Genomic DNA, 12,757 nt, shown 5'->3' with positions numbered 1-12,757 from the left:
GAAGTAGGCTAGAACTGCTGGGTGAAAAACAGACAGGAGATTGGAAGCAGTTCCATATCAGGATCACTGGTACAGCATGAATATCACAGACAGGGCTGGCTTATGGGCAGTGAAACTGTAAAGTTAGTACATTTTGTCTTGGTGTCTTTTTTACTCTTTATTCTCCTGACCTTCATAGTGATCCTTCTCAGTCCCTTCTATCCACAGCTGATGGCCTGCTAGTTTGCACCAGTTGTTAAAAATATTGAAATATTTCTATCCCAGTTGGTGAACATTGGCTTCCCTAAGCACCTCCCCCTATTTTTACTCTAATGGCTCTGGCCACCTGGCACCTCACTAGCCTAGGAATCAACAAGGGGCTTCTTACTTTTGCCCTGATAGGTAGGTACCTTTGTGGTACAGGAATTTCTCCTGTGCACCTACCCATTTTCTACACAAGGTGTGTCACTTCCCAACTGTGCTCTTCTCCACGCTCCCTTCTCTGTAATCCATTCGAGGGGAGGTTTTGCTCTTGCCATTGACCCCTGGCTGAATCAGTATGAGTGTTGGTTTCTTGGTCTCTTCCCCTTAGCAGATAGGAGGTTGGTATATGTTGTCAGCCTGATCCCTCCTGATAGGATACTATTCTCCCCATCTCCTCACTCAGGATAGGAAGTTCAGACTGCTTTTGGCTTCAGGGACTGGCTGAGAAGAATTTGGGGCCAGGGAGAGTAAAAGAGAAGGGAAAAACCAAAGAATGCTTAGAGTGACTTTCCAAATTCACCGTCCTACCTTTGGCTCTTTCTCCATCATCCAGTCCCTTTGTTCTCTTCTTCACCTAGTAGCAAATGCCTCTGAAGAAGAATGCTGAGTCATGAAACACCAGGTTAAACACTGTCATTTTTTCAAGCCTGGAACACGAACCACACATTTGTTTTTAAGCCCTGTGTGTGCCACACCTTCCATTAAATCTTTGTCCATTTGCCTTTGACAGTGGATTGAAGGAACATGTTGAGCTTTGAGTCTAACTGCCTCAGTGTTTGGGGATAAGCTTTGGATGCCAGCTCTGGAACCAATAACTGGCTAGTTAATGGGTGTAATAACTTCTTTGATCTGGAGCTGACCCTGGAAGAGAGAACTTTTATGAATCTGGAATTTGGCCAAACACCCAAGTCTCTTCTTAGCTCTCCCTAACTCTTCCTAGGACTTCTATCAAATCAGGAGGCAGGAATTTTGAGGGTTAATTTAAGCAGCCAAGGAAATTCTTAATATATCAGCCATGTCACCAATAGGCATGTGCCAATTCTTCCCACTGAGGCATGTTTACACTCAGAACAACCAGTTATAAATAGACACAGCAAAACAATTAGGAAGCTGGTTTATTTTGGAGTCACCCCACCACTCAGATCCTATTAATTTTGGCATCTATCAGCCTAGGCTGGGATTACTTTAAAATGTGTAACTCAGCTCTGGAAAGCAGTGGCTATAGGAGCCAGGGCACAAAATAGTGAGACAAAGGCTAGGAATAAAGAAACAAGATGAACAGTGGGCTTAGTTTAAGAGCCAAGGGGCAGCAGAAGACTGAAATCAGATGATGTGTCAACTCTAGGCCAGCTAGTAGGAGCTAATGATTAAGGTGAAACTGGAAGTCAAGGCAGGGCTAGGGGTTTAAGCCAGCCAAGGTGGCATGATGGGGGAAGCAGGCAACAGGGATGATAAAAATAAGAGAAACCTTGGGGCCAGCCTGAGGACGCAGCGGTTGGGTTTGCACATTCCACTTCGGCGGCCCAGGGTTCTCCAGTTCGGATCCCGGGTGCAGACATACACACCACTTGTGAAAGCTATCCTGTGGCAGGCATCCTACATATAAAGTAGAGGAAGATGGGCATGGAAGTTAGCTCAGGGCCAGTCTTCCTCAGCAAAAAGAGGAGGATTGGTGACAGATGTTAGCTCAGGGCTAATCTTCCTTAATAAATAAATAAATAAGAGAAACCTTGAAGCAGGCATAGCTTCCTTCAGATAGGAGCCACCTTGTTCTAGCAAGAACCATGGGCTTTTATTCCAGAGCAAAGCTGGCCCAGAGTCTGGGGCATAAAGGCCACCCAACTCCACATACCTGGACATTCTTGACTCTGGTTTCCCAGAGCATGAGCAGTTACAGCCTGATTTTTCAAAAGCTATTAAAAGTGTGTCTTATGTTTGTGTTGAGGCCATGGTTGAGGATTTCTATTTGCTAACTACAATAGGGCTTTCTATTCAGCAAATAGGGCGTAAACTTTTGAGAAATGACCATGGGACCCAAAGAAGGTATAGAAAGAGACAAGGGCTTTTGCCTGCTGGGTTGTTGAGGGACTTCTTGCTGTTACTATGAAAGACTCCCCTCTTGAGATACAGCTGGAAAGAATGGACAAGGCTTTCTGAGGTGAAGATTCCTTGGAAGAAAGGAAATCTACAAAGGAAAGTAAGGGGAAGGGCCAGGATGAGGGCTGGACGAGTAAGGCACTCAGCTCAGGGACACAATTTAAAAGGGCACCCCAAAGTTCAGTAATCCTTTTGACAGGGAAGAAAGGGAGCAAGCAAGCTAAATAATCAAATGTGGCTACATTAAGCTTTATGATGAGCTCATATTTAAAAAGGAGGAAACATGGGACCCTAGCAAGTGGCTAGATAATATGTAACATTTTGCAGGTGATAGGATATTTAATAAGAGTGACAGAGTAGTTTCATGAATTCTAGAATGAGTCAATGTTAGTTTCAAAAAATGCTAAGATAATATCAATAATTTTTAAAGATATATTCAAAGAAAGAAAAGGAGTGATAGTCTGACAACCCCCTGCTTGAGGCAGATAGTTTAGTGTTAACAGAGGAACGCAGAACTTCTCTGTCAAGGGAAAAAGAGCATAAACCTCTTGAGGGAGATTTTAAGTCCAAAGTATTTGAGGTTGTAAGAAAGCACCTCACTGCTCCGAATTTTTTCTTTCATGCCATATTTATTGAGCCCCTGCTCTGTGCCAGTCAGCTCCGCCTTCACAGGGCTTATAGTCTAATGGAATTTAGGTGCAATATAATTTAAAAATCTACACATGACTGGACACTGAAATAATTCTCAGATGTCCCCAGTGGAATTGCTGTAGATAAACTCAGCAGAATCCTGAGTCCCAGGAGATCCTATAAGAACACTATAGATGAGAAAATGTGCCAGTTTTCAAAGCGTAAAAGATTCTAGAAGTTATAGATTAACAATAAAATAATAATGAACTAACATTTACTGAGTGCCTCTATGATTCTGTTCACATTCGTTAACCCAATTTAATCCTCATGACAAACCTATGAGGTGGGTACTATTATTATTCCCATTTTAAAGATACATAAAGTGAGATAAAGAGAAGTTGTATAATTTGCCCAAGGTGATATATAGCTAGTGAGCAATGGAGCCAGGAGTTGAATCTAGGCAAACTGGCTCCACATTCTACACTGGTAACCTTTACGTCATTATTGCCATTGAGCTTCTCAGAATTCTATAATAGATTATTAAATGGTCTGTAAACATTTAGAAAGAGATGCAATGACCACAGGGGCTCAGCATTGGTTTCCTAAGAGTAAGTCATGTCACATAAAACTCAGTTTTTATTCTGCCAGTAACTAGACTATTTGATGGGAGGATTGTACTGGATAGAGAATATCTGGACTTCAGCCTGGCACTTCAGATTTCCCCACAGTTTCCTTGCAGACAGAAACAGTGTGGAGTGGTAGATAAAGCATAAACTTTGTGGTCAGACAGTTCTGGGCTCATTAGTTCCAGCACACTTTAACTATATAATTTCAAGCAATTGACTTTTCACTTCCTGTACCTCCACTTTATCATCTGTAAAATGGATATAATAACTACTCTAAAGGGTCGTTATAAAGATTAAATGAAATCAATGCATGTAAAATGCCCAATAGAGGTCCTGGCACTTAGTAGGTGCTCATTAATCTTGGCCTCCCTCACCCAAGACTCAGAGGTAGGCATCCCTGTAAGGTAGTCAGGTCCCCATCATTAGATGTATCCAAAAATGAGCTAGATGATTACCTGCTAGATAGTATAGGAGAGACTGAAACAACTATCTGATTTCTAAGATCATTTGGCCCAGTTACTAAGTTCCCATCCAGCTCTTAAGATAACTCTTAGTTCCTAGTCAGTTGTACAAAAACTTCCCCATTTCGTACATTGGAAGTTGGTATTGCATGAGCTACTTAGAATAGTTTGAACAACTTGTAGTTTCAGAGTGTGCATATATGTGTATGTGAATATATCTATGAAGGTACTTTTTAAATGGCCATTAGAGTAGGTGGGAAAAGATACCACTAGCTCTAATTATGTGATCCCTTCTTTATCTTTTGCTATCCTCCCTCTTTCGCTGCCCTTGTCTCTTTTGAAAAATCTAGATAAGACTTTTTGTTCTCTTTCTTGTCTTCTACACTGGCTGTCTCTGCTCCTCTACATCTCATTGCTCTGTTAATTTTAGTTATGCATATGTTTTGTTATTTTCTTCCTGAGATGATTATATTGGGAATAATTTGGCTGTTTGGGGGATTTTTCCCTTTTTTTTTCATTTTTTCCCTTTCACTTTTTACTGGTGAAAGGAGGAGAGCCCCTTTCCCCTCTCCTCAGTCAATCATCCACTAATGTTCCTACAGCCCTGTAGTTGCCCTAAGCAGCCTTTTCCCTCTATCCTCTGTCCTCAATTGTGCCAGTCTTTACATGATCTGTTGTCCCCTGTGTCATAAGTACTCGATATGTAGGTTGCTTTCACCATATTCTGGGATGATGATGCTGGAGAGAGGACTTCTTCTGTTCAAGGAATGTTCTGCATTTGGGCCATTTCTTCTTGCACTGAAGGGCCAGACTTGGAGGATGAGCCATTTGGGACAACTTGGAAATGCAACAATAGCAACAGAGATGGGGATAGTGCAGAAAGAAAATGGGGATTTGAAACCAGAACACATGGATCTTAGACTCTACTCTCTCTTACTAATTTGTTTAACCTTGGGCAAGTTCTTTAAGTCCTTATTCTCCTCAGTGTCAAATCAGGCTGATGATAGACTTTATCTCACGAGGCTTTGAGAAGAACCACCAGAGGTATTGGGAAGCAATAAAATATAGTGTTAACACCCTGGGTTATATTCTAGGGCCACACAAGAAGGCACAGATTTCCTTTTTGCCATGAGCTGTGTGACCTTGGGCAAATTCTCTGTGCCTGTTATTATACCCTCATTTGCAAAATGAGAATCATAATGGTATCCACATGGAAGGGAGGTTGCAAGGGTTAAATGAGACAATACAGTTGCAGTGCCTGGCAGGTAGTGAGTACTTAGTAAATGTTAGCTATTGATATTCTTACTGTACATGCAATGTTACTAATTATTCATTCAGCAAATTTTTATTGGGAGTCAGTATACACAGTGTTTAAATAAGCACAGATTTTAGAGCCAGATAGCCTGGACTCAAAGCCCAGCTCTGTCAGTTAGTAGCTTTTATTTCTGGGCAAGTTTCTTAACTGCTTTATGTCTACAGTTCCTCATAAAATTGGGTTATAACAGTACCTACCTTGTAGTATTGTTGTGAGGATTATTTAAGTTAGTAAATACCAAGTATTTAGCTGTCAAGGGATGAATGCATTAAAAAACGTGATATATGTATACACACACACACACACACAGGACTATTATTCAGCCTTAAAAAAGAAGGAAATCCCACCATTTGCAACAACATGGATGAACCTGGAGGACATTTGCTAAGTAAAATAAAATAGACAAAGAAAGACAAATACCATATGATCTCACTTATATGTGGAATCTAAAACAGTTGAACTCCTAAAGATACAGAGCAGAATGGTGGTTGCCAGGGGCTGGTGGGAGTTGGGTAAATGAGGAGGTGTTAATCGAAGGGTAAAAACTTTCAGTTATGCAGGATGAATAAGTTCTGGAGAGCTAATGCACAGCATGGTGACTATAGTTAGCAACACTATATTGTATACTTGGAATTTTCTAAGAAAGTAGATCTTAAGTGTACTAAACCCCAAAAAAAGGTAACTATGTGAGGTGATGGATATGTTAATTAGCTTATTGTGGTGATCATTTTACAAGGTATACATATACCAAAACATCACATTGTATATCTTAAATATATATACAATCTTTTTTTGTCAATTTTACCTCAGTAAAGCTGGGGAAAAAGGCAAAGCATCTAGAATAGTGTCTGGTGCCTAATATGTGCTGTTTAAGTGTTCACTGTTGCAATTGTTGTTGTTATTATTTTGTTATTAAGTATATACTCTAATTCTGGAATACAATAATGAAAAAGATAAATCCAGCCCAGCCCCATGTGCCTTCCTGAGGATCTGAAGAGAAAACTAGGGCGGTCCAGGTTAGCGGGGAGCAACCAGGACCCATTCTAAAGAAGTAGGGAGGACCTTACTGACAAGCAAGTGAGGCAGGCTGCATTCCCCAGATTGCAGCATCTGTTATTTGTACAAAATGTACTGCAGTGTCTTACTAAACCCCATGAATACCCAGGGAAGCCAAATCCCAAACAGCTCTCAGCTGTTTCAGTTATGTAATGTTAGGGACGGCAGTAGGCTCCTTGCTGGAGCCATGGCTAGGACTAGGGCCTGGGTGCTTGTCTGCAGACTTCCAGGGCCCTCCTGGAGAAGCACTAGCTCCCTTAATATCATTCAACTCGGATGAGTGGAAGGGAAAAAGAGGAAGGCTAACATCCTGTTAGAAACAACGCCACTTAGGCAGGGAACTTGTGATGACCCAAATAGCATCTGTGGTGAACACTGATTCATGATGTCCCTGTGAAAGTACTCAGACCACCATTAACAAGTAGCATGTAGGCAACAATGGTTCAGGAGGGCTGAGTCCCCTTGCCATGTGCAGAAGCTGAGCAGAGAAACCTCTGAGGCTTTGTCAGCTGTCCTTCCCTGGACAATCCCCGAGTAAGGCAAGACCAAGGAAGGTGCAGTGCTGGGCACAGCCTAAATGGGCAAACGAAACTAAAAGCTGTGAAACAAAACTAAACAACTCAGCAGTGTGGTAGCTGAGTGCCAATTGTGTAAGGGTCTTCGTGGTCGGTGCTAGCATTCAGAAAAGGGAAACCACCGTGACTTAAGCCGGAGGCTGCAGCAAGAGAAGGCTTCTTTGGGGAGGAAGAATGTGTGAATTTGACCTTGAAGGCTGGAAGGATTGGAATAGGAGGTGTCATTGGGGCAGGGAGGAGATACTAGTGTGAGCCCAAGTACAAATCTGTGATTTTGGAGAGTGGGTGGCACCACTGAAAGTGTGTGTGGAATTTCCAGGGACAGTGGGGTAGCTATATAAATTTTAAAATATTCAGAGTGACCTTTGCTTTGATTTATTTTTAGTTACAATATTTAACTTATTTTGAAAGTTTAAATCAACTAAAGGAGGCGGTGAGATTTTTATGTTTTTCAAAAGGACTTTTAAAGGGCTACGAAACACTGGTCTAGGAGCAAGAAAGCTCAGGACAATATTTATCAGACAAGGCTGGCCTCATGACCTGGAAACCATGTGTTTAGATTTGAATTTTACAACCATTTTACAAGGTAATGATGACTTTCCCTAGTTTCATAGTTGAGGAAATTGAGGCTCACTTGCCTAGGTGACTTGCCTAAGACCACACAGCTAGTAGGTTAAGCAGCTATCACTCAAACTCAGGGCTTTGGACTCTAACTCATACTCTTTCCACCGTTCTATGCTGCTTCGTGGCCTTAGCTACCCTTTCCAATTGGATTTTCTAAATGGCAGGTCATTCTTAATCATTCCTATCACATCCCTACACTTGGCTTTATGACTAATCTGATGCTTGAAAACTCACATTCAACCCTCTGGGGAGCCAGAAAGAACAGGCAAAGGGAGAATTTTAATGCCACATCTTTCTAGCCCTGTTCCCCTGCCACAGAGGCAGAATTCTCTCTAGTTCCTTGTTATCCTTAAATACCTAAAGAAACAATAGGAGATTCAGTTGATGCTTTTAGTTTTGCTCCAAGATCTCACACATCCTTCCCATTTTTGGAAACTCACTAGTTTACTAGGTTTTGAAAGCTGGCAGTGATTGTGACACACCAACTTAGAGGGAAAAGATGCTGTAGGCTGAAGTTAGGAATAGGAGATTGAGGTTGACTTTGTTCTAGCTAAGTGGGCAACCACCTATTAGCTGTGTGGTCCAGACCTGGCTTCCCAGGTCTATGTGTATTTGTACTATGTATTGTTAGGCAGATTTCCAGCCTTTATGAGATCAAATTAGATTACATTGATCCATTCTCCTCAGCTTGTCCTGCTTTTGTAGTGAGATTAGGCTGACAAGGACAGGGCCCACTTTCTATGCATGTGTCTCTCAAAGTGTTCCTGAGGCTTATGGAAGTCAGTGCATTGGAGCCACCCCATCCTTTTGGCCAGGACTGAGCTTGTCCACTTTGAGCATGGTGAAAGGAACCCAGGCTCTGAAATAGGCTTGGAGCGTCATGGGCCCACTCTGTACAGCTGACCTCTTCCTCTCTTGTGAACTTGATTCCAGGAGCACCCAACAGATCAGAACCCATCTGTACTCACAGCTTATTTGTATGCACAATCATTGTGGGAGGAAAAAGAACACAGTGATGGATATTTTTTGCAAAGTAATTCAACAACACCTGTATTTCCTTGCCTGGGGCTTTGAAATTGACAGAGCGATATTGGGAATTCTTAAAGATAGCCTTTCCTAGACCTACTGAAAAGCCCAGTTTACCATGCAGTGTGGAGTTAGGATTGGGAATGTGGATGGCCAAAGGCAAATCCTTGGCAGGTAGCCTGCAGCTAAGAAGTGAGGCATGTGAGGCAATTCAGTAGAATGGGAATAGTTTAAACCATATAATGTTAATAAAAGTTAATGAGCATTTCTGACTCTGTCAGATTGTCTGAAAGTCCAAATACAAGCAGAGAGGAAGGAGAGTTGGCCAGAAAGGACCCCTGCTACTGGTAGTGGACATCTGTCAGGACAGGGCTCGCTGGGGCCCTTCTTTGCCAGACTCAGCCATACTACATGTCCCAGAAGTAGGTGTGCTCTCTGGGGAAGCTGAGGGCAATGCTGAGAGGAGGAGATGCTAAAAGACTACTCCAAGAGACAGTTACATATCAGACCTTACATCGCACAGGTCATTTCATCCACCTCTCTGTTCTTCTTTGTATAACTTACAAAATATTTGATATTCAAAACAGATACAAAAATAATATAATGAGCACTCATGCACTTAGTATCCAACTTAAGAAATAATTCATTACACATACGTCTTCCTTCTCTCTGTCTCAGCTCCTTCCCTTCCTTTCCCTTCCTTCCTCACCTCTCCCTATTCTCCTCTCTCTACTCTCTTGAATTTGGCATGTATCATGTTCGTATATTTTTTTAATAAATTTTTTAAGTATGTATGTATCCCTAAACGTATGTGGCATTGTTTTGTATGTTTTTAAACCTTATATGAGTGGAATAGATATGGATGAGATAAAACTATATAGAACGGAAACTAGGGGAATGATGAGCATGAGTTTAAGATGGAGGTTGCCTTGGTGTTGTAGCTTTTGGATTGGGTGGCAGGTTCACCAAAACAATACATTATTAAAAGTAAGTAAGTAAATAGAGAAATAAGAGCACCATGAATGGACTCATCATGAGTGTCTCATGGACGGAGGGTTAGGATTAATTCAATTCTGTGTACCTGAGAGCAAAACAATGATAACAACAGATAGGCAATAGACTCTTTATATCCATCTACAACTTTTATTTTTCTCGCACAATAAGATTTGTGAAATTAATCCGGGCCAATAATGAAGCTCTTTATCCACTTTTACCCCCATTTATCCTTCCAGACTAGGCCTTCTCCAAAAATCCCCAGAGTGCTGTGTTCAACCCTCCCCAGGTAATCCTTCCTGGCCAGCATCCTGTGGCTACCTAGCTACTCTTACCACTTATTCCCCCTCTGATATGCAGGTCTCACTGGCCTGCTTGGATTCCTGAGTACACTCCAGGCAACCAGCCAGCTAATTTCATACTTCTGGAAGGCTTGTAAGTATTTTGGAAGAGGAAAAGCCCTTGCTAGCAGTGCTTGTGTGGCTTACTGCTTCCTACTTCCCATCGACAGTCTTGTAAACACATTGATTGATGCTGAGGTCTGAGACAGAGTCTTTGGATGTAGGACAGAAGCTTTCTCTAAGAGCATCTAGTTAACCAACCTGTCAATGTCATACTGCTAAGCTAACCTGCCCAAATTTAGAACAAACCAACCCCCTTTAGTACTCCAAAACAATGGCAGTGTTATAGTCCTGCTCCATTCCCATTTGCCAACTCTCCTGGTACCCACTCTCCACATAACTCCAACAAAAAGGCTTCTCTTCCTTCCCACCTAGGACCTGATCCGGAGAGACATCCTGTACTACAAAGGCCGCATTGACATGGATAAATATGAGGTAGTTGACATTGAAGATGGCAGAGATGATGACTTTAATGTCAGCATGAAGAATGCCTTCAAGCTTCACAACAAGGAGACTGAGGAGATACATCTATTCTTTGCCAAGAAGCTGGAGGAAAAGATACGCTGGCTCAGGGCTTTCAGAGAAGAGAGGAAAATGGTACAGGAAGATGAAAAAATCGGTAAGTGACCTGAGAGGAGAAAGAAGAATATGGCTATGAAGAACATAAAGGATTTGAATTAGTTTTCATTTTTCTGGAGGCAGAGGGAAGATTTCTGTTGCAAACTGACCTAATCCACATTGATGGTTCCATATTATTAGATTCTTTTTGGTAGATACCAGCAGTTTCCAATAGTCAGGGTTAAATGACTATTTAACCTCCACTACAGTCTCATTACTGGATAAGATTATTACACTGAAAGCAAACCTCAGGCTCGATTCTCCCAAACATGCAAACATTTATTAGCAAACAAATACAAAAGCAGTCATACAACCTGTTTTGTAATCTCTACGAAATTCCAGCTCTGTTCTTAGATACGTGACAGCATCTTCTGTGAAAATGTTAGTCAAGACAGATTTGGTAGTATTATAGCAACAGGATTCAGCTAACTTTCTAGTCAGAGTCTGGTGACAGAATCCTCTGATGAGGGCCAAGATGTAGCACCTATTTTCAATCTTAAGCTTCAAGCTTCCTTCTGAAGGGTATAGGCCAAAGGGCTCACTGGATTCTTATACTTAGATTTTGTGAGGGCTAAAGTGCCTGTAAGACATTTGTAGCCAGTGTACATCTTGAATAACATCCATTTTACGAATGAAAATTCATTTTTAACAAGTGTTAAGTTAATTAGTCCTCCTACATTAAGGTGACTGAACTGCTGGTAGTAATGGTCTTTCCAGCAAAGACTGCTGAGTATCTAATATGTTAACAAATTTCCTCTTGAATGTGTATTCCTGATTAGGGCACTTCAGATGTTAACTAAATGCCTACAGAGTATAGATTAAAATTAATGTGCATGTATATATCTCACACTCTGTATGAAAGTATTTTAAAGTAAATTATAGAAAATACAACAGGGTGTAAAACCATGACCACTTCCATGATTTAGAATCACACTAAACTCTACTCTTTGGCTTGAAACAGATTGTTCATCTTTTCCAGAAGAGTTGGCTCATAGAGATATTTTTCATGCTACTTCCCAACTGTGGGATTTAGGGGCCATTGGCTGTAGGTTAGTGGTTTACAAAGTACTCTCTAGTCTCTTGCTCATCGTTCTGCCTTTCTGGCATAAAAATACCAAAACAGCCAGGTTTTGTAATTCCCTGAGAAGGCACACAGTTCCTGTTTTTTGCCCCACACTGAATGGGAGTGGAATTGTACCTTAAAACACCTGTATGTTCAAGTTGGTAGAAACTACCTCTAGAAAAATGGGTCTACCCATTGAGTCCTGGTGCAAATGAATTCTCCTATTGTTCAGTGTTGAGGATTGATTAATGGTCCAGAGGCAAGGAAGGATAATCAGAAAGACACTGCTTAGTCTAATCCTAGTCTTCTCCTCAGGTTTTGGGTAGAGTGCACATTGATAATTCGCTTTGAGTCCCATTGGAGTCAGACTGCTTCTAACATATGAACACTGCATTGGGACATGATGTGGAGTGGTACAGAAATGCTGCTGGCTGCTTCTTCCAGTGATAGGCAGCAGCAGCCTCTGACACTGCCTAGGTTGTTAGAAGTATTACAGGAATTATCTTAGTGTGCTTTCTGCAGACCCTAGATCAACTAAAAAATCCCACCATTTCCTCTGGTTCCAACATGATGTCTCGTATACAATGCCCTAATAACCTGTAAGTGTTAAGAATCTGCTTCTAATAGAAAAGCTGCCATAAATTGCTTCCTGATAGGCCTGTGTTCATCTTTTTAAAAATATTAAGATTTTTTTGGCCTGATTATAACAGTAAGTCACTTTCATTGTAGGCAATTTTGGAGGAAAAAACCCCAGAAAAATACAAGAAAAAAATAAAAATCACGTATGAACACACTATCCAGAGATAAGTTTTCTAAACATTTTGGAATATTTCCTTCCCATCTTTTTTTCCTATCTAAGTAAAAAAACCTAGGGTGGCTGAATCTTTCTTTTTGTCTCCCCCTCTACTCATGCCTCCCCATGATGGATAGACATAATTTTATATCCTCATTTTTCACTTAAAATTATATCATTAGCATTTCCCTAAAACATTTAATATTTTTAATTATTTTTTATGCTGTCATGGACTT

General features: G+C 41.1%; 1 protein-coding gene across 28 annotated transcripts in view; it reads left to right on the top strand.

Annotated features, from left to right (window-relative positions):
• ARHGEF9 (Cdc42 guanine nucleotide exchange factor 9) overlaps positions 1-12,757 on the top strand; it is a 569,920-nt gene that overhangs the window by 522,990 nt on the left and 34,173 nt on the right. For all 28 annotated transcript variants that reach the window (NM_001433599.1, XM_070256606.1, XM_070256600.1 and 25 more), the window contains 1 exon segment: positions 10,423-10,666. In NM_001433599.1, coding sequence (NP_001420528.1) covers positions 10,423-10,666 — 244 coding nt within the window.

This window comes from Equus caballus, chromosome X (assembly GCF_041296265.1).
Source record: "Equus caballus isolate H_3958 breed thoroughbred chromosome X, TB-T2T, whole genome shotgun sequence".
Taxonomy (NCBI): domain Eukaryota; kingdom Metazoa; phylum Chordata; class Mammalia; order Perissodactyla; family Equidae; genus Equus; species Equus caballus.
This window is presented reverse-complemented; position numbering and strand designations above follow the sequence as displayed.